The sequence below is a fragment of the Gobio gobio genome, assembly GCF_949357685.1.
Source record: "Gobio gobio genome assembly, chromosome: 23".
Classification (NCBI taxonomy): Eukaryota; Metazoa; Chordata; class Actinopteri; order Cypriniformes; family Gobionidae; genus Gobio; species Gobio gobio.
The window spans coordinates 43,345,068-43,369,323 of NC_137119.1; the positions used below are offsets into that span (position 1 = coordinate 43,345,068).

The 24,256-nt window shown below is 38.1% G+C and overlaps 1 protein-coding gene across 1 annotated transcript in view; it reads right to left on the reverse strand.

Annotated features, from left to right (window-relative positions):
* Nucleotides 1–24,256, reverse strand: part of kcnh2b (potassium voltage-gated channel, subfamily H (eag-related), member 2b) — a gene marked incomplete at both ends in the record, with an annotated part of 338,495 nt that overhangs the window by 32,482 nt on the left and 281,757 nt on the right. Inside the window, 2 exons of the mRNA XM_079806851.1 lie at nucleotides 2,729–3,119; nucleotides 12,509–12,931. Coding sequence (XP_079662977.1) covers nucleotides 2,729–3,119; nucleotides 12,509–12,931 — 814 coding nt within the window. The remainder of the gene's footprint in view (nucleotides 1–2,728; nucleotides 3,120–12,508; nucleotides 12,932–24,256) is intronic.

Consider the following 24,256-nt stretch of genomic DNA (forward strand, 5'->3'; position numbering starts at 1 on the left):
TACTTCAGCAAATGAGTGTGTGTGTGTGTGTGTGTGTGTAGTCGTTCAGTGAACACTGAGTCTCCAGTCTGGTGACTTCAGCTTGAATGAGCTAATTCATTCAGTGAAAAATCCTGTCTCGGATCCACGAGGTCATGTTGATTCGGTCCATTTAAACTTTTGCCCTTTAACAAAATGTAATTCAGCAGCTCAGATGATAAATGCTTGTACCGGCCATAAAAACGGAAATTACTTCACGGCCACTGGGGTCTGATATATGTGCGGCAGAGATATTAAATGGGCAATTCATCATTAATTGCTGCGATCAAGACCTTCGAAAACGAGCCATTAGGTTGATTTGTTAACCGAAAACTTAAAAGGGAGGATGTTTGATCAGCATGATGAGGTTTGAACACATAGTGCACACTAAAAAGAGCTCTATTAAAAATAACAAACAAGCGCATCAGTAATGAAGGTTTTTAATCGGAGCTAGAAGAACACTCAGGATGAAGGTCAGCGCTCAGGCCGGCTGTAATGGGCTTGTTATGCGTGATTTGTTTTCACAGGATCTATTACGCTAATCTAAAAACGCAATGTTTACACACTCTATTATGATGAACATGCATTTAATATCTGGAACAAAGTTCATTGTAACTGGAGATTATAACAGAGAACCCAACTCGCTCATGCTGGGACAGGAAGGGGCCGTCCCCAAACTCTTCCCGCAAAGTTGGGAGCATGAAATTGTCCAAAATGTCTTGGGAGTTCCTTTCACTGGAACTAAGGGGCCAACCAGTGTTAATTTCATTGACGAATAATTTTCGTCATAATTTTCACTGACGAAAACGAGACGATATCTAAATAAAAACTAGTGTTGGATGACAAAAACTATGACGAAAATCAACTGTCATTTTCGTCAGCAAATAAAAACGAGATGAAAATGTTAGAGAGGGTGGATTAGGGAAGAGGCTGGACGGCTGGAAAACACACGGCTCATCCCCAATCCAGCTCCAGAGCGGCTCAATCAGTCAATAACACACATTTATGATCGGCAATTGTTTATGAACTAATGCTGATGAATAATGACAATGTTTACTTTACCATGTTTATATAGTAATGTGTTTTAGACGGTTGTAACAATGCATATTTATCTCCTCATCTGAACTTAAATGAGCTCCTGCAACTGCAATAGTAAGGCGAGATTTCAAAATAAGAGTCCCGGTGCATTTCGAACTTGTTTATAATTACAAGTCACGCATTATATATTAGATTTTGGTTACACAATAAACTGTATTTAATTTAATTCCCATTTAATTCATAGTCAGGAGGAAAGACCAGTATTTGACACATATTCAATAAAGTATCAGGGTTATAATAGTTCACTAAAACCATTAAAAATAATCATTACTTGAAATTAAAAAAATAAATAAACAAACTTATTTGAAGCTTTAGCTTAACCTGATATGGCCTACTGACTAAAACAGAAATACAAAGTTTTAAAAACTATATAGCTGTTTTTAAAAAACAAACACAAAAGTGAATTGAGCTCTTTCGTGTATTTTTAATGTCAAAAACAAAATGATGTGAAAATGTCAGTTCAAGTGATGTGATGCTTAAATGCTTAATGTATTACAATTTAACTAAACGCATTAGATTTTAGTCGACTAAAACTAGACTAAAACTAAAAACAATTAGACTCAAACTAAATGGCATTTTAGTCAAAAGACCATGACTAAAACTAAATCAAAATTTGCTGTCAAAATTAACACTGGGGCCAACCCTACCCCATAATCCCCCCTCCACCAAACTTAAAGGGTTAGTTCACCCAAAAATGTAAATTGTGTCATTAATGACTTCCCCTCATGTGGTTGGACACCCGTCAGACCTCCGTTCATCTTCAGACACAAATGAAGATATTTTAGTGTAAATCTGATGCTCTGAAAGGCCTCCATTGGCTCAACTTTACACTCTCAAGACCCTTAAAAGACACTAAAGACGTCGTTACAAAGTCCATCTCACTACAGCGGCTCTACAATAACTTTATGAAGCGACGAGAATAGTTTTTGTGCGCAAAAATACCCTAAATAACGACTTTTATAGTGATGACGATTTCAAAACACGGCCTCATGAAGCTTCGAAGCGTTATGAATCAGTGAGTCGATTCAGCGGTTCAGAGCGTTATGAATCAGTGAGTCGATTCAGCGGTTTGAATCGCCAAATTTCAGCAGTTTGACACGCGATCCGAATCATGATTCGACTCACTGATTCATAACGCTTCAAAGCTTCATGAGGCCGTGTTTTGAAATCGTCATCACTATGTAAGTCGTTATTTAGGGTTTTTTTGCGCACAAAAACTATTCTCGTCTTCATAAAGTTATTGTAGAGCCGCTGTAGTGAGATGGACTTTGTAACGACGTCTTTAGTGTCTTTTAAGGGTCTTGAGAGTGTAAAGTGCATTGAGCCAATGGAGGCCTTTCAGAGCATCAGATTTACACTAAAATATCTTCATTTGTGTCTGAAGATGAACGGAGGTCTGACGGGTGTCCAACCACATGAGGGTCAGTCATTAATGACACAATTTTCATTTTTGGGTGAACTAACCCTTTAACACTTGGCACAATGCAGTCACGCAAGTCCCGTTCTCCTGGCACCCGCCAGACTCGTAGAAGCGTGATTGGTCACTCCAGAGAACTCGTTGTAAGTTTCTATCTAACCCGTGACTGAGCGTGAGAGGATGGATCATACTCACATCCGATCAGCATGACGCAGATGGAGAAGATCTTCTCCGAGTTGGTGTTGGGCGACACGTTTCCGAAGCCCACGCTGGTCAAGCTGCTGAAGGTGAAGTAGAGCGCGGTCACGTATTTGTCCTTGATGCTGGGCCCGGACCTGGGGTTGCTGCTGTTGTGCTGTTTGCCCAGGTGGACCCCGAGCGCATGCAGCCAGCCGATGGAGCGGTTCTGCTCCACGTTCCCGATGGCGTACCAGATGCAGGCCAGCCAATGAGCGATCAGCGCGAAGGTGCACATGAGCAGGAAGAGAACAGCCGCTCCATACTCGGAGTAACGGTCCAGTTTCCGCGCAACTCGGACGAGCCGAAGAAGACGAGCCGTCTTGAGCAGGCCAATGAGCGTCGTCGTCTAGACGGAGAGGATACAGAAAAAACACTCATTTTTCATTTCTCAAAGTTCAGGTTTAAAACTCAACATCTTTATTATCATGTTTAAATTTTTGTATTGTTCCTTCATACTTCTAGCCTGACGTCGTCATACTCAATTCTAGTCAGAATTTGAGTCTGATCTGCTCTGTTGGGCTGTGTTTATGGGGTGTGTTTCAACCGAACAGGAAAAAAACTCAATTGGATAGACCTACAACCAATCAGAGCAACGGAGCGATGCATAACATTAGTTGTCAAATGTCAACAGAACTCAACTGCACTGTGTTGCCAAGTCCGCGGGTTAAAGCGACCCAGGTGATATACAGACACAGGAATGCGATTTTTAGTTGCCAGCCCTGCCAAAATAACACATATTTTACCCCCCAAATGCCTTTTTCCCGGAGAACCCCCCTGGAAAGCTATTGGGCTTGTTTTTGGCTAGTTTTGAGGAACGTTAGCAATTGGGCGGGTTTTGTTGTAAAAACTTGGCAACCCTGTCTGCACGCACGCTGGAATAAGTAGCCTAACGTTAGAAGAAAAAGATGAGTGTAAACGATGTTTGCCGGTGTTGTAAAAAAAGAATTTAAGGATACACAGAGTACTTACCAACACGATCGAAATTTCTGAGAGAAATAGTAAAGGTGAATGCATATACGAACAAGTTCTCCATTTAGGATTAGAACAAACTCAACCCAAGCGCCTTTGATGACGTGGATGATGACGTTACTGTTTATCATCTGTCCATCATCGTCTAAAGCCCGCCCTGACAATTTCATTGGTCCGAACAGTTTCTGTCCGGGCTTAATTACTTCTCTACGGATCAAGTCCAGACCGAACTGCCCGAGTAAAAATGTTGTGGGCGGGGCTAAGTTCGGCTGGCATCCAGGCTATGATACTTCCATATATTACTTATTGTTTGGAGGTGTGGGGACACATACAAAACAAACACTAAATCTATATTTATACTTCAAAAGAGAGCCTTAAAGCTACACTGTGTAACTTTTTTAGTTTATTCTTAGCTAAAAACAGTTAGTTCTTTCAGAAATATATGTGTTTATTAATGTATATTTACTTCTTTCAAGTAATAAAGTATTCTCGTAAGTTTATAATATGCCATTGTAAACACATACGGGTGAGGGGTTTGAATGCGGGTCGCCATGTTGCCCCTCCATCTTGAAAGTACATTAGCCAAAGAGGGACATACCCGTAAATTCAAGCTTGGCCTTTGGCGTTTTAACACTCGATGGCACCGTGTCCAATGTGGACGAGGTCGAGCTGGAAGCCATGTTAATCTTGGACTAAATCGGCCACCGTAGGAGTTAAAACCAAATCGGAATTGAGAGGAACAGAAACTAATATTCACTGGATGGCCATATACAAGTTCACCACTAGATGGGGGAAAATATCACACAGTGTAGCTTTAAATTTTTGTATTGTTCCTTCATACTTCCAAATATTACTTATTGTTTGGAGGTGTGGGGACACACATACAAAACGAACACTAAGGGCCCTATTTTAACGATCTGAAACGCAAGTGTCAAAGCGCGAACCGCAAGTAACTTTGTGGGCGGGTCTCGGCGCTGTTGCTATTTTCCCGGCGGGATAAATGGCTCTTGCGCCCGGCGCAAATCTAAAATGGGTTGGTCTGAAGTAGCTTCATTATTCATAGGTGTGGTTTGGGCGTAACGTGAATAAACCAATCAGAGCGTCATCCAACATTCCCTTTAAAAGCAGGTGCGCAAGTTCCATTATGGATTGCTATTATTATGGCGTATTTACCAGGCGCACGCCAGGAGCGGTTCACAGCCGAGGAGACTGATGTTCTTGTAAGAGCAGTGAAAGACAGAGAAGTGAAGTTGTAATGTTGTACATTATGGTAAAGGTGATTTCACAGTCTTTTTTTTTTTCAGTCTTTCAGTTTTTTCAGTTTTTCAGTCGATTTTTTTTCCTGGTTCTTGACGGACAAACCAATTTGTCAGATGTCCTTATATACATATATGTCTTGCCACTATTGGGCAAACAGGTCTTATCCTTAATTATTACAATTAGCCTGAATCATTTGTAAGCTAGATTTATGCCTATTTTTCCACATCTTCGTGGCACACCACAATGATTTCCGTCATCTCATGTGTTAATATTTTTTTAGTGTAACAATTTATGATTTGCAAAAATAACTGTTGCATCTGTGTAGATTACATGAGCAAAGTGTATGCGCGTTGTGCACGCTATAGGCTACATTATGGTCAAGCATGCGCCCTTAAAATATAATGAACAACGCGCAACGCGCCACTGACTTTAGACTAGGTTTTTTCTGGTCAGTGGCGCAATTGTTTAATGGAACAGCAAAATAGCACCAGGGATTGTTTGCGCCGGAACACGCCTCCTTTTTTGCGCTGAACCGCCCAGGGAGCGCAAGTTCATTCACTAGTTTAGCGACGTGATTCTGTGGAGGGAAAAGTGCGCTTTGCGCGGGTGCAAAATAGGAATGACACATGCGTCGGTGTACAAAGTCAATTGCGCTGGGTGCAAGATAGGGCCCTCAATCTATATACTTCAAAAGAGAGCCTTAAGAATTGTAAAACTACTTATAGAGCACCAACTAATCCACTTTTCATCAAAATAAAAGCACTAAAATTCAGAGATTTAGTAGTACTTAAAACTGCACAAATGATGTATAAAATATATAATCACAATTATAAAAAAGTATTCAAGGGTTGTTTCAAATGAGAGAGAGCAAGTACTATCTGAGAGGACATTTGGTATTACAAATGAACAAATGTTAAGAATCACTGCATTACAACCAAAGGAGTTCATTTATGGAATAACTGTATGAAAACATGTACAACAATGAGTAATTTTAAGAGAATATTTAAAATGAAAATATTCAAGGGATATGAAAAGGAATTAAGGTGTTAGTATCGTATACTGACCGTATGTTTTTGGGATTATATAAAAAGTAGGGCTGTCAAAAGATTAATCGCGATTAATCGCATCCAAAATAAAAGTTTGTGTTTACATAAAATATGTGTGTGTACTCTGTTAATTATTATGTATATATAAATACACACACATTCATGTATATATTTAAGAAAAAAAATATAATTTTAATATATAAAACATTTATATGTATATATATTATAGATTATATAAATGTATATACATGCAAATATTTCTTAAATATATACATGAATGTGTGTGTATTTATATATAAATAATAATTAACAGAGTACACACACATATATTATGTAAACACAAACTTTTATTTTGGATGCGATTAATCACGATTAATCTTTTGACAGCCCTAATAAAAAGTCTAGTTTGGTTGGGTTTTTATTGGGTGTAATATAGATAAATGGAAAAGAAGATGATGGAAATGTGTATACGTACTGTAGTTATGAATGTATGCGTCTGTGTAATATTATGTGAATATAAGCACTGGAAGTAGATATATAGTATGTTTATGTAAATATGTAAAGCAACGATTCTATTTGTTTTTAATTAAGGGAAAAATAGAGATGGGGGGGGTAGGACTAGAAACTTTTTTTTTAACTTCTTCCTACTCCTTTTTGAACATGGGAAATTGTTTTGTTTTTCCTTTTGAAGTACTTAATTATTTATAATAATTTTGGAAGTGTGTATAGAGAAGTGTATGTTCTTTTTTATTTGGTATTTTTAATTGTATTGTATGTATGTAGGTATATATGATTTAGGTACATATATATTTTCTTCCTGTTATTATTATTATTATTTATTTTTTAACATGTTCATATAAAAAGAGAGAAAGAAAAAAAAAATAATCCTCTGGTGCTCTACGGCCATTTTTGACCGTTTTTTCTTCTTCTTCTTACTGGTACGAAACTAGGTAAAGGTTTTGGCTCTTGCTGTGTGAACACAATACAAATCATGGGCATGATTCGAAAAGGTTAAATGGTCACACTTGTGTTGTTCTCGCATTGGAAACTAATGGCAGATGAATTTCCCTAGTGGAAGCGTTTGGTACTGCACCCAAACAAACTCTGACTGAAAGCTCATTTTTGGAGATATCAACCTCAAACTTGTTTAGATTTATTGCTTTGATATCCTCACAGTTTTAGAGGAAAATATATATTTCATATAGAAATGTGAATTTTTCATAATAAACGCAAAATTCTGTAACTTTTTTAAAGTAATCTTTTTAAAACTTTTTTAACTTCAGCAATAATCTTACAAGTGTCGTCTTTAAAAAGAGATCAAACTTCAGTCTGTGATTCAAAGCAGTCAAGATTTATGTGATTTGAGTTGGAAAATTTGTTTTCGGGTCCATGCTCAAAAAGTGAATAAACGGATTATAACTACAGCATAAATAGAATTTAGTACCATAAAATCCCCTGAAAATATAAAATATTAAATAAAAACAGTATTGAACTAAAATATAGTACATTAATAGATTCAACTAGATTCTATTTACATAAAATAAAATATTTTCGTAGCGATAGATGATATTTACACTAAGTGAAAATAGTGATATTTTTTATTTACGCCATGTAAAAGTAGCAGTTCTTTGCAATATGTGTAAATAATAATTACATGTCATTTATACTTTATTTTGACAGATGCACACTGTTTGCACCTCAGTATTGTTGTACATTTTATGAGTGCTATTAAAAGATATTTTATAGTAACTTGTCATATTGTTTGGTAAATACATATTTGGTTTGGCTGATTCAATATCAATTTACAATTTAACTTTTTAAAACATATAAAGTGTTCAGATTCCTAAAGTATTGAATTTATAGTGTATGTTGATTTTAAAATCGAGAATAAATTAGATTGTTTTTAAAGTGTTAAATATTTTTTTATTTCTATAAATTGTTGGTTCCTTACTCCAATTAAGTTATGAATTATCTAAACAGGATTTAGTTTTATTCACAGTCTTTTGACTAAAATGACATTTATTTCAGGTCATATTTTAGTCTTCTGAGTTGTTTTAGTTTAGTCTTAGTCGACTAAAAATTTGATATTTTAGAGAAATGCTTAATGTATGCATTACAAATTAACTAAAGCAGTGGCTATTTACACCAAGTGCAAATAGCAGATGATATTTACTAAGTGAATATAGTGATATTTACACCATGTAAAAGTAGCAGTTCTTTGCAGTGTAAATAATAATTACATGTAATTTATACTTTATTTTTGACAGATACACACTATTTGCACCTCAGTATTGTTGTACATAAACAGGATGCAATAATAGCAGAGTGGAAATTATTATATGTATTAAAATTATTAAATGGATGCCGCCTTAAATGGACAATCGACTGACCGCTAACCTTCCCCAATAAATGCTTTTATTATTATGAAACATTTTGTCAGGCACTTTAATTTCACATTTAGAACATTTTATTAATTTTTATTGAGCGCAAATGCCTTTCCGATGTGATTTGTGATGAGAAAAGAGAGAAGAGCGAGCTCTGCAAAAGGCGGATTCCAACCTGGGTCGATCGCATCCAAACAATGACCCATTAGCCATACGCTTTACTGATAGCGCCACTGAAAACATTGAATTATGAGCGTTTTTTTAAGGCATTGTTAGGCGGAGCTAGTGCGAATAGCACTTGCCAACAAGGCACGCTATTTGCACTTGGTGTGAATAGACACTCCGTTAATTTAATTGAAAAAATGCCCCTCAAAAAACTATTTCGGTCATGTTTGAGCAGCACCAGAGGGAACACAAGAAACAGACATGTCATTAATGTTTTTGAAAGAAGTTTATATTGAAATTTCTATGTGAATATATTAGTGTTCATCATTAATTTCGTCAGACTTCATTTTTCTTGTATTCATCCCTCTTACTAATTGCTCACACTCATACTCATTGATGGTCAAATGTGACCACACACCTTAACTATTTTTTAAATAAATAGCCTATATTTTAGTTCAATAATATTTATTGAATATTTTGAGGAGATCTTTTGGTACTAATTATTATTTGTGCAATAAGTATGGTCCATTAATGACCACTTAAAACATTTTTCCTCTAATATTTGTATTATTTATATTACAATTAGTGTAGTAATTAAGGTTAAAATAGAGAATTCCAATGCAAAGAGGCAAATTACAGTCGTTTTGTGGCTGGAAAAATAATAATAGTGAATAAAGAATGCAAGAAAATATAATTTAACCCCAAAAAAGTTTAAAATAGTGCTAAAAGTCAAACTTATTTTTCCTTATATGTACAGTAGGCTATATACATATCAATTCATACTGAATCAAGATGGAAATGGATATTTGTGCCCATCGTCTCATTAGCTAAAGCTGATTTTAGGCATCTACGCTGTAAATCAACCAGTTAGCTATGGTGTATTGCACATACATTATGCAGGTTATATGTATTTTATGTAACTTATTTTGCCACACAATATATTGAGTTTTTTTTTTTTACTAAAATGACGAGACTTTTAGTCGACTAAAACTTGACTAACAAAAAATGATATGTGAATGACTAAATATGACTAAAACTGACAAGGACATTTGGCACAAGACTAAGATTAAATTAAAAATAGGTGACACTACAATATATAGTAAAGTGTCATTTATTCCTGTGATCAAAGCTGAATTTATTATCATTACTTCATCAGTCTTCAGTGTCACATGACCCTTCACAAACAAAAAACATTTATGATTATTATCAGTGATGAGAACTGTGATGAAACCGTGATACATTTTATAAATGTCTGTCACTTTTGATGAATTTAATGCGTCCTTGATTAATACAAGTATTAATTTCTGTAAAGAAAACGTTTGATTTATGTCTTTTTAAATCACTTAATGATCATTCATGATGGGTGTGCACAAATATCTTCAATATCATGCATTCATAAGAGATTTTTCTGTGATTTGGCCTTTATTTTTTTTTAAGAGAATGGCAACAACAATCATTGTATTCAAAGCAAAAGAGCATTTTAGCAGTAGACACATTAGCACAGGGGTTTTCAAACTTTATGATGCCAAGGACCCCCAAATATGATGAATCTTTTATGAGGGACCCCTTCCTAATATTTATTATGTATGAAAAAACATTGTAAAGTGTTAGATAAATAGTAAGTGTGACATTCTAAATACAACATATTGTTTCCAAACTTAAATTGGCTATACTTAATGTTGGATGTTAAACCTGAAGACGAACATTTTCAATTAAAAATAATTTATATAAGCAACTTTCACAATAATTGTATATAAGCAGCTTGCGTACTGCGTTAAGAATACTGCTTTACAACCCAGTGAGCGAGATAAAGGACTATAGTGAGAGAAACTCAATAGAAAGATACAAAGCAAACATACACAGTTCTGGAAAGTATACGGCAAGAAAGGTGAGAAACATTTAGAGCTGAAACAGTTGTAATGTTTGGTATAGATGTTTATCCATTTTTGTTTTGTCTTTTATTCTCTGAACTTTTCTGGAGACCCCTTAGAACAATCTGTGACCCCAGTTTGAAAACCCCTGCATTAGCACACAAGAGGAAAGCACAACACAGTCCTTCCAGAAAAATGCCGCTTTTTTTGTGATTGTTGCGGGAAAAATCCTTGATTATGCAGCACGTTTTCTTAAAAAATGCGGGATATTTATGCAATTTTATGCGATGAAATTGCGCGAACTTGCAAAAACTGCGGTTTGATGAAAAAGAGAAAAAAAGCACTGCATCACAGAAAGTGCTGGGAATATTTAAGCTCTCATCTTGTTTTATTGAAGACCTTAATAAACACACGGCTCAAATTTACAAAACACTGAGTCAAACAAGTTCTGTAGCTTTACAAAAGGAAAATGCTACAACTTCTGAAAAAATGAATAAATAACTTCCTGTTTTACAGAGGTAGCTTTACAAATCAGACATTTGAGTGCTTCCAATGCACAAAGTGCAATCTCTTAAAGGGTTAGTTCACCCAAAAATGTAAATTGTGTCATTAATGACTGAGCCTCATGTCGTTGGACACCCGTCAGACCTCCGTTCATCTTCAGACACAAATGAAGATATTTTAGTGTAAATCTGATGCTCTGAAAGGCCTCCATTGGCTCAACTTTACACTCTCAAGACCCTTAAAAGACACTAAAGACGTCGTTACAAAGTCCATCTCACTACAGCGGCTCTACAATAACTTTATGAAGAGACGAGAATAGTTTCTGTGCGCAAAAAAACCCTAAATAACGACTTATATAGTGATGACGATTTCAAAACACGGCCTCATGAAGCTTCGAAGCGTTATGAATCAGTGAGTCGAATCATGATTCAGATCGCATGTCAAACTGCAAAATACGTTTGGCGATCCAAACCGCTGAATTGATTCACTGATTCATAACGCTCCAAACCGTTGAATCGACTCACTGATTCATAACGCTTCAAAACGCTGTATCGACTCAATGATTCATAACGCTCCAAACTGCTGAATCGACTCACTGATTCATAACGCTCCAAACCGCTGAATCGACTCACTGATTCATAACGCTTCGAACCACTGAATCGACTCACTGATTCATAACGCTCCAAACCGCTGAATCGACTTACTGATTCATAACGCTCCAAACCGCTGAATCGACTCTCTGATTCATAACGCTCCAAACCGCTGAATCGACTCACTGATTCATAACGCTTCAAACCGCTGTATCGACTCACTGATTCATAACGCTCCAAACTGCTGAATCGACTCACTGATTCATAACGCTCCAAACCGCTGAATCGACTCACTGATTCATAACGCCTCGAACCACTGAATCGACTCACTGATTCATAACGCTCCAAACCGCTGAATCGACTCACTGATTCATAACGCTCCAAACCGCTAAATCGACTCACTGATTCATAACGCTCCAAACCGCTAAATCGACTCACTGATTCATAACGCTCCAAACCGCTAAATCGACTCACTGATTCACAATGCTCCAAATCGCTGAATCGACTCACTGATTCATAACGCTTCGAAGCTTCATGAGGCCGTGTTTTGAAATCGTCATCACTATATAAGTCGTTATTTAGGGTTTTTTTGCGCACAAAAACTATTCTCGTCGCTTCATAAAGTTATTGTAGAGCCGCTGTAGTGAGATGGACTTTGTAACTTTAGTCTTTAGAGTCTTTTAAGGGTCTTGAGAGTGTAAAGTGCATTGAGCCAATGGAGGCCTTTCAGAGCATCAGCTTTACACTAAAATATCTTCATTTGTGTCTGAAGATGAACGGAGGTCTGACGGATGTCCAACCACATGAGGGTCAGTCATTAATCACAGAATTTTCATTTTTGGGCTAACTAACCCTTTAAATCATGCGTGTTTTTCTGGAGGGACTGCCTGTAGAAGCTGTATAAGTGAAGCCCGTGTCCCATGATTCCCCTCACCTCTGCACTCACCTCCTCCCCGGTGCGGTATATGAGCAGGTCGAAGGGGATGGCGGCCACCATGTCGATGAGGAACCAGCCCTTGAAGTAATGCACGGCGATCCGCAGCGGGTGGCTGACCACCTCATCGTTGGCATTGACGTAGGTGGTGCGGAAGTTGATGATGATGTCGATGATGAACATGATGTCCACGATGAGGTCCACCACGTTGAGCGGGCTGCAGGAGTATCCGCAGTTCTGCATGGAGCCCTCATCCTCCTCATTGAGCAGGAAGGCGGCGGAGTAGGGCGTGAGGATGGCGGTGTAGATGACCAGCAGCAGGATCAGCCAGTCCCACACCGCCTTAAACGGGCTGTAGTGGAGAACCGTCCACTTGTGGATGCGCGGAGCCTGGAGCTTATACTCCGGCAGGACATCAGCGCCCAGAGACAGCACCTGGATGGAGGAGAGAGAGGAGAGAGAGAGGAGAGAGAGAGAGGACAGAACAGCTGCTTTAGCAGGAAGATTCACAGTGGCTTGTGTTCGGAAACGTTATACCTGACTGCATTGTGCCAAGTGTAAAGTTTGGTGGAGGGGGGATTATGGGGTGGGATTGGCCCCAGTGTTAATTTTGACAGCAAATTTTGATTTAGTTTTAGTCATAGTCTTTTGACTAAGGGCGTTTTCACACCTACCTTGTTTGGTCCGGATTTTCTGACTTTTCAGTTTGGTCCGAATCAAAATTGCAGGTGTGAAACCTCCCCCGTACCACGGGCCGGACCAAACAGACGAAATTTGGTCAGACGAAAAGAGGTCGTCTCGCTCCGGATCAAACTGAATCCTGAAGTCCGTTTTGCAGAGATGGACTAAAATGAACTCCCAAAACGTACTGCCAGATTCTGGAAGATGAATTCTTCAAACAGTGGTACTAGAGGATGTGGTGCTGGTCCTTCAAGAGTCACTCTCAACCTATCTGTCCATAAAGCCTATAAAAAAACCTTCTTCATGTATTTTACAACACTTCAGCTTGTGATTCTTATCTAGTGGGGGTCATTTTTTAGGATTCTTTCCCTAACTGAAGTCTCTGAGATCCTGACACCTGCACTTCTGGAGACTCCAGGTAGGTTCAGCTCTGGAAAATGGTGGCGCTGGAGACTAAAGGGTTCCTGATGGTTCCACCCTTAATTCTTCACCTTAATTCTTCATTCTTTTGCGGTTAATAGGTGTCTTTTCTTCACCACCTGTTTTTGTCAGATCCTGCTGACCCAACGAGCATTTCACTGTCCAATGGTCACGCCTTAACTGCAATGTCTAGTATTGCATTAGTATTGCATCCTTCTCATGGGCATTTAATACTTTTTGACTTTTCAGTCTGAGTTAAATCTCTTTTTTGGCTCAATTTATCTGTTAAAGATAACATGCCTAATAATTCTGCACACCTGAATATAAGGTGATTTTCATTTCCAGCCTTCATGAACAATTATATAACACTTATACATTATTAAATACTAAATCAATAGTAGTTATTAGGATTACTGTGGTTTGGAATTGGTCAAATGTGCCTGGAAAAAAAATATGATCAGAAAATCAACGTGCCTAATAATTCTGCACTCCCTGTATCTATCTATCTATCTATCTATCTATCTATCTATCTATCTATCTATCTATCTATCTATCTATCTATCTATCTATCTATCTATCTATCTATCTATCTATCTATCTATCTATCTATCTATCCTTCTGTCATTCTATCTATCTATCTATCTATCTATCTATCTATCTATCTATCTATCTATCTATCTATCTATCTATCTATCTATCTATCTATCTATCTATCTATCTATCTATCTATCTATCTATCTATCTATCTATCTATCTATCTATCTATCTATCTATCTATCTATCTATCTATCCTTCTGTCATTCTATCTATCTATCTATCTATCTATCTATCTATCTATCTATCTATCTATCTATCTATCTATCTATCTATCTATCTATCTATCTATCTATCTATCTATCTATCTATCTATCTATCCTTCTGTCATTCTATCTATCTATCTATCTATCTATCTATCTATCTATCTATCTATCTATCTATCTATCTATCTATCTATCTATCTATCTATCTATCTATCTATCTATCTATCTATCTATCTATCTATCTATCTATCCTTCTGTCATTCTATCTATCTATCTATCTATCTATCTATCTATCTATCTATCTATCTATCTATCTATCTATCTATCTATCTATCTATCTATCTATCTATCTATCTATCTATCTATCTATCTATCTATCTATCTATCTATCTATCTAGTCTTGATCTATCTAGTCTTGATCTATCTATCTATCTAGTCTTGATCTATCTAGTCTTGATCTATCTATCTATCTATCTATCTATCTATCTATCTATCTATCTATCTATCTATCTATCTATCTATCTATCTATCTATCTAGTCTTGATCTATCTATCTATCTATCTAGTCTTGATCTATCTATCTATCTATCTATCTATCTATCTATCTATCTATCTATCTATCTATCTATCTATCTATCTATCTATCTATCTATCTATCTATCTATCTATCTATCTATCTATCTATCTATCTATCTATCTATCTATCTATCTATCTATCTATCTATCTATCTATCTATCTATCTATAACCCAAGAGCGTGCAGTAATGTCTGTCATGTTCATGTCATGTTTGATCTGGTCTGCTGAGCAGGATTGAGACACACACAGGAATGGAGTGAGTGTGTGTGTGTGTGTGTGTCTCATGTCTGCCGATGGTTTGAGCATCAGATCTGTGTGTCAGTGTGAGCTGGGATCAAACGCACTGCATTCTGGGGGTCAGCAGGTGTTGTGCGGCTCAGACCGCGGGCGCTCTCACACACCACAGTCTCCTACACACACTCCTGCGTGAGGCATGATGGGAAATGTCCTGCAGCCGCCGTCTTTACTAGCACACGTCAGCTGTGGCCAAAAGAGCAGAAACGCTGTTCATGCCACCCAGAACTCATGACTAACACAAGCACACCATCTGTGGAGGAGTTACAACTACACTCATCTGCTCATGTGGGTTATTTTTAAATTAGGCTTACAATAACAAAAAAATGTCAACATTTTATTACACAGATGCATATATACAATCCATCTATAGATACATTATATTGCCAAAAGTATTGGGACACCCTTCCAAATCATTGAATTCAGGGATGCAGTGGGGTAAAGCGTGCCGCCATTGGACTCTAGAGCAGTGAGACATGTTCTCTGAGTGACCAATCACGCTTCTCTGTCTGACAATCCCATGGACGGTTGCCAGGAGAACGGGACTTGCCTGACTGCATTGTGCCATGTGTAAGGTTTGGTGGAGGGGGGATTATGGGGTGGGGTTGGCCCCTTAGTTCCAGTGAAAGGAACTCCCAAGACATTTTGGACAATTTCATGCTCCCAACTTTGTGGGAAGAGTTTGGGGACGGCCCCTTCCTGTCCCAGCATGCACCAGTGCACAAACCGTCTCCATAAAGACATGATGAGGAGTTTGGTGTGAAGGAACTGGAGTCCTGACCTCAACCCGATAGAACAGCTTTGTCCGGATTTTCAAGCAATGAGCACTGTTCAATAGTGGCGGCGATATGCGTCCGTTCATTCACGCTGACGCTTACAAACCAATCGATGTCCAGATGCCGAACACATAGATGATGACGAGTGGACACAAGTGTGTCATGTGCAGTTCTTTAGTGCGCTCGCATGATGGCAATGTGAAACCAAACCAAAACTAACCCAATGTATAAAATGTATCAAAATATGAACTTTGGTTCGGACCTTGGTGCAGACTTTCAGGAGTGAAAACGCCCTGAGGGCCAGGCCTTCTCGTCCAACATCACTAATGCGCAGTGTTGGGCACGTTACTTTAAAAAAGTAATTAGTTATAGTTACTGGTTACTTCTTACAAATAGTAACTGAGTTACATCATTATAAAAGTAACTAATTACCAGGGAAAGTAATTACTGCGTTACTTTTTTTTTCTTTTCAAAATGTTCAAATATGTCAAATAACTTGGATGCCCCCAATATTAGATATGTTAAATGAATGAATTGGACACTAAATAGAATAAATTACTATTATAAAACATTGTACATTACTGTACATTATTGTAATGTTGCTGTGGGACAATGTGAGAGACACCTATCAAATTCAATGCATTATTGTAAATATTATCAGTAGGCCTACTATAGTGTAAATATTGTGTAAATATTATCAGTACTATACTTTCCTTTGGTAGTGGAGCTCACGTTATCACCTGGGTTTTTAGGCACTAATTTTGTGGCATATGATGATGAGGCGCTTCAGAATCACTTGCCACCGGCGTGGAGAGACTCTTTCCTCCTGGCCATAAGTTGCACGTTACATAAATATTCTTACCTTTCACCTCAACGAGGGAAAAGTAGCGCTTATAGGTTCCAGTTTGCGAAAGCTACCTTTGAAGTCGTTGGACCATCGCTGAATGTGCATATGCGTGTGCGTCATTTGTGTGTGCGTGTGTGTGTGTGTGTGTGTATGTGAACCATAGACCATGAAAAAAATAGGTGTGAACTCAACCTATCAACTTCAACCTTGTCTCCCACCCACCAATCATCATCAGTTATGTGCACCACCGCACCCACCCCCAACACGCATGGCACACACACACACACACACACACACACACACACACACACACACACACACACACACACACACACACACACACACACACACACACACACACACACACACACACACACACACACACACACACACACACACACACACACACACACACACACGTTGCAGGTCCGACTGACAGAGAGCCTGTTCGGATGAAAAGCGCTTCAGTGAGCTCAATTATAGTAACGCGACTAACGCCGCTTTTTTCCCCTCAGTAACGCTAACGGCGTTGTAACGGGAGGAACAGTAATTCGTTTGATTACTCGTTACTGAAAAAAATTATTCCGTTAGTAACGCCGTTTATCTGTAACGCCGTTATTCCCATCACTGCTAATGCGCTTCTAGAAGAATCCCCATAAACACACTCCTAAACCTTCCCAGAAGAGCTGAAGCTATTAGAGCTGCAACTCCATATTAAACCCTACGGATTAAAGGGTTAGTTCACCCAAAACTGACCTAAGACCTCCGTTCATCTTCAGAACAAAAATGAAGATATTTTAGTGTAAATCTGATGCTGAGAAAGGCTTCAGATTGGCCTCCATTGGCATTCAGTACATTTACACTCACAAGACCCATAAAAGGCTCTTAAAACGTCGCTACAAAGTCCATCTCATCACAGTGACTCTACAATAATTTTACGATGCGACGACAATAGTTTTTGTGCGCAAAAAAAAATCAAAATAACGCCTTTATCCAACTTGTTCTTGTCTTCCGTGTGTGTCTCCACGACGCATGCGCGAGAATATGAGCAGATCCGGCGTTCGGACACATGACCCAGAAGAGATTTGTTTACAAGCAGAGGAAGACGCGCATGTCTAAGCTGTTGAATTCTACACTGATCGTGCTTTAGGTCTCGAAATGGGGTTTAAGTGGCATTTCATGGATTCCCGAACGCCGGATCTGCTCATATTCTCACGCATGCGTCGTGGAGACACACACGGAAGACAAGAACAAGCTGGATAAAGGTGTTATTTAGATTTTTTTTTGCGCACAAAAACTATTGTCGTCGCATCGTAAAATTATTGTAGAGTCACTGTGGTGAGATGGACTTTATAACGACGTTTTTAGTGCCTTTTATGGGTCTTGGGAGTGTAAATGTACTGAATGCCAATGGAGGCCTATCTGAAGCCTTTCTCAGCATCAGCTTTACACTAAAATATCTTCATTTGTGTCTGAAGATGAACGGAGGTCTGACGGGTGTCCAACCACATGAGGCTGAGGAATTAATGACAGAATTTTCAGTTTTGGGTGAACTAACCCTTTAAGAATGGGAAGCTCATGTGTGTGTAAAGGCAGGCGTCACAACACTTTTGGCAATATAGTGTATCTCTATATACACATACACACGTGGTCAGTGTTGGGGGTAACGCATTACAAGTTACTTGAGTTACGTAATAATATTACTTTTCCCAAGTAACTAGTAAAGTAACGCATTACTTTTCAAATTTACAACAAAATATCGGAGTTACTTTTTCAAAAAAGTAACGCAAGTTACTTTTTCACATTAATTTGACTGACAGCTCTCCTGTCCCCATGTTGAGAAAAATAAGTGCAAAGGCGTTGTGTGTAAACATGATGGTTATTGTAGTTCTAGACTAAATGTGAGCATTTATTTATCTCACTTGCACAATAAAGATTCTGAACTCCTCAAAATGAATAAAATCAGTAAAATGCAAAATCAGAATACAATGCAAAACTCCAATAATTAAATGTTAAATAAAACAACTATTTTTATGCATTTAATCTACCTTTATATTTAATTTACCAATGTCTTGCTGCTGAAAATTACTAGATTTTTTGTTGTTATTGGTAAAACTTTATCTTAAAACTTAAAACATTATCCAGAATGGCAGCACAGCAGAGCTGCGACTTTTACTGTTCATGCGTGAATTCGCATTTTTACCTCAGCCTGGGGCTTATTATTTCAATTTTGGTATGAAGAGGTCTTTACAAAAATATAACTTTTTTGTTATAAAAAACCCCCAAAAACAAGCCCATCGCAGGTGAGAAAAAGTAACGCAAAAGTAACGTAACGCATTACTTAAAAAGTAACTAAGTAACTCAATTAGTTACTTTTTAAGGGAGTAACGCAATATTGTAATGCATTACTTTTCAAAGTAACTTTCCCCAACACTGCACGTGGTGATATACCACAGATGGGCTGAAGCTGTATTTCTCATGGAGTCTGCAGACATCAGCTGGCCTCACGCCTGAGCTCTTCTGCAGAAATCATCTGGTCTCTTGACCTCGGACGGCCTGATCTCAGCACCCATTAGAGCTCATGGCCAGACAGACGGACGTCCCGCTTCAACACCCTCCTCAGGGACAGCAGCCTTTATTTTTAGAAACCCCTACCTCTAAAAAAAGCTCTTCAAATCTCCCCAGTGGAGCATGAAGCAAAACGATGTCAAAACACATTACAAGAGCCCAAACCAGACACAAACACGACCTGTTTATCCCCAGATCCACTGGAGATGCACTCTAAAGAGGCATTATAACACCAAGAGGAGATCAATTTAACACAAATGTTGATGAGCCACACAATCATGAAGGATGGGATGGATTTTTGAAGAGAAATGTAGGGCGATCGATTGTGCATTGACCCAAAACACAAAAGATTCAGTCAAATTAGGACTAGAAATGTCCATTTCTCTTCATCTACGACAACTGTTATAATAGAAAATTACCTTTTTTTCTTTAATGCATGACTGTTTCACCAAACATTCTTACAGATTAGCGACCCGGATCTAAATCTAACACTGATGGATCTATACCTGTCATGAATATATATAAAACTCCTGATATTAGAGCAACAATTACAGAAGAATAAAGTAAAACATATTTCGTTCCCTTTTGGAGCTTGGAAGGGTTCAGTTTGAGCAGATGTTTTACACCATCACCACTGTCCTCTCAGAGCTCATTTCCCAGCACATTCAGCATCTGCCTCATATTCGCCATCTCACGCATATTCTCAAAACTCATTTTCAACGTCTTCAAAATCAATATTTTGATCACTGACAGCTTCTTCACCAGATCCAGCATCAGTGACAGTAATATTTAATTGTGTTCAGTTCTTGCTCTGCAGTAAATCTGAGCCAGTTTTGCAGATTATAATTATTATTGTTTTGTTTTCTGCCTGCTGTGACTATGAGTGAAACGTCACTTCATCAGTGTGTATCAGACATCGCCACCGTGTGGAATAAAGCTGAAATGCAGTCAATTTGTCATTAGAGATTCATTTATTATTGTGCAGAAAAGAAATGCGTACACTCTTACACACCTCGGGTTGTTAGCGACCCTAAACAATTTTGACAAAAAACAAATGGAAAAACAGGCATTCAGTTATAATTGTATTATTTTTTTCTTGTTATATTGTTCAAAGTGGATTGATTGAGGAATACTAAGAAGGTTGATGTCTAACTTTAAAAAAAGAATGAGGAGGAGGAGGAGTGAATGACGTCTCGGGTCTCTAAAGACCTGAGGTATGCATTTAAGGGTTAGTGTGCAAAGATCGGCAACTGATGTTGAACATTCACTGCACGTTAAAGCAACACACACTTACTTCATCTGGACAAACTGAGTATCATTAGACAGATTTAAGACCAAGACTGGACTGGTAATCTGGCATACTATCAAGTGATGAACGACACTTTGACTTTATACAGTCGTGTGATAAGGGAACATTACAGGTTCTGTGGTGAATCTAGCTGAAAACAGCCACGAACATGTCTAAATACATGACGAGGTAAATTGGAAAACGGCAATAGCCGACACACAACTAGGCCTACAAACTTGTCAATCTAGCACAACCATTTACCTTGCAGCTACTAATAGTGAATAAATGTGGTGTTTTGGCATAAATGTATTTATTAAAAATGTTGCTATTATTATTTACATTAAATATTAGCCTACAATATTTGTGATATCTGGCCTACAGTTACACACACACACACACACACACACACACACACACACACACACACACACACACACACACACGCACGCACGCACACACACACACACACACACACACACACACACACACACACACACACACACACACACACACACACACACACACAGTTAACTCTAAGTTAAAATGTCATTAGGGTAATTAAAGCATAATTCAACAAAACAGCTTTAAAGCCTGGATCCCATGATAAAGCTATTTTCTCTTTAAATGTTCAATGAGAGCCTCATGAAAGATAGAGATCAGTGTCTTGCATAAATTAGGTGTTATCTCTTGAAAAATATTAATGTTTTTAAAGGGGTTGTTCAACCCAAAAATGTGATCGTTTACTCACCCTAATGTCATTCCAAACCTGAATGAATTTCTTTCTGTGTAACATAATTTTTTATTTTCTATAAACAATATTCAATGGTATAGCCTGGTTTGGTTGGCAACATTCTTCTCCATATAAAATGCTACATATAACATATTTCATCAGCATTATATGACTAAAATTCATATTAAATCACAATTGGAAGTTATTACAAACACTCATTGGTGGTTCAAAATGAGTTTTGAATAAAGTGGTTATTTAATCTTTTAAATTGTGTTTTGTAGCTTGATGCTGATTGTAGCTCTAATGCGCCTGTCACCTGTTACCCAAAATCTCACACCTGTAAAGCTAGAAAAAAGGACAAAAAAACCATAAACGCATCACAAACAACAGCCGCATTTGAGTTTGGTGAGTAAATATTGATATTAATTCTCATTTTAGAGTGAACTGCTCCTTTAAATATTATTTAATTCTTTTAAAAACACACTAAAACTTTCACCGCTGACACCTAGACATGTCTGTAATTGTTAATTGCATTTGTTCCCTGACTAAACGAGGCATGATGGGAGGGTTGACTGCATTTAACAAAGGTTTAGAAGGACGAGATGTTCCTCTGGATGAGTGTCGGTGTTAATTATATCTTCTAACGCTCCGTTCTGTCCATTTGATAATTAGTTTTGACCTTTTGAGCCATTTTCATTTCACATGTTCTGATTGATTTGGCAGAAACCCATGAAGATGTCGGACCGAAGGGAGTCTTGCCAACAGAACACATTATCTGACTGATGAACGAGAGATTCACTTTCATAAAACATGAGCAGAATCAATTTTTGACGAAATAAATGAAGCTTTTTGCATCTAAAATATAATATTGTAGTGTAAATTGTTAAACTGAACTGAATGTGAGTATTTAAACAAGATTGGTATTGAGAATGATTAAAATAAATTCATTCTGAATGAATGAAACCCACATAAATACAAAACAACAACAACAACAAATGTATTTAAACTGATAATCATCATAAACAATTCAATTTGACTAGACGGACAGAAGGACGGATGGATAGACAGATTGATAGATATGGATGGATGGGTAGATAGATGGATGGATGGATGGACGGATGGATGATAGATAGATGGATAGGTAGATTGATGGAAGGAGGGATGGAAGGACGGAAAGATAGATAGAAATAGATAGATAAAAATAGTCAGATAGATAGATAGATAGATAGATAGATAGATAGATAGATAGATAGATAGATAGATAGATAGATAGATAGATAGATAGATAGATAGATAGATAGATAGATAGATAGATAGATAGATAGATAGATGGAAGGACGGACGGACAGATGGAAAGATAAATAGAAAAATATAGATAAAAATAGTCAGATAGATGTATAGAGAGATGATAGAGGGATAGATGGATAGAGGGATGATGGATGGATAGACAGATGGATAGAGGGATGGATGGATGGATGGATATAGGGATGGATAGACAGGTGGATAGAGGGATGGATGGATAGATGGATAGAGGGATTGATGGATAAATAGATAGAGGGATGGATGGATAGACAGATGGATGGATTGATAGACAGATGGATAGAGGGATGAATGGATAGTCAGATGGATAGAGGGATGGATGGATAGACAGATGGATAGAGGGATGATGGATGCATAGAAAAATGGATAGAGGGATGGATGGATGGATGGATAGACAGATTAATAGAGGGATGGATTGATGGATAGACAGATGGATAGAGGGATGGATGGATAGACAGATGGATAGAGGGGTGGATGGATGGATAGACAGATGAATAGAGGGGTGGGTGGATGGATGGATTGACAGATGGATAGAGGGGTGGATGGATGGATGGACAGATGGATAGAGGGATGGATGGATGGATAGACAGATGGATAGAGGGATGGATGGACAGATGGATAGAGGGATGGATGGATAGACAGATGGATAGAGGGGATGGATGGATGGATGGATGGATGGAAAGATGGATAGAGGGATGGATGGATGGATAGATGGATAGAGGGATAGATGGATGGACAGATGGATAGAGGGATGGATGGATAGATAGATGGATAGAGGGATGGATGGATAGACAGATGGACAGATGAATGGATGGATAGACAGATGGATAGAGGGATGGATGGATAGATAGATGGATAGAGGGATGGATGGATAGACAGATGGATAGAGGGATGGATAAACAGATGGATGGATGGATGGATGGATGGATAGACAGATGGATGAATGGATGGACAGATGGATAGAGGGATGGATGGATGGATAGACAGATGGATAGAGGGATGGATGGATGGATGGACAGATGGATAGAGGGATGGATGGATGGATAAAGAGATGGATGGATGGATAGATAGACAGATGGATGAATGGATGGACAGATGGATAGAGGGATGGATGGATGGATAAAGAGATGGATGGATGGATGGATAGACAGATGGATGAATGGATGGACAGATGGATAGAGGGATGGATGGATAGAGGGATGGATGGATAGATGGATGTATGGGTGGATGTATGGAGAGTGTGTGTTAATGTGACTGTCAGTGGGAACTGAATCTCCACAGAGTTTGAAGGGCTGAAGAGATTCAGAGAAACCTCTGCTCATAAACACCCAATCAAACATTCATGAGCTCCATTTCTATAATAAACAACAACAGAAGCTCTGGATCTTTGACCTAATGAGCTCTCCGCTCCTCTCCCAGATTCATAACTCAACCCTACGCCAGCGCTGAGAGAACCAGAA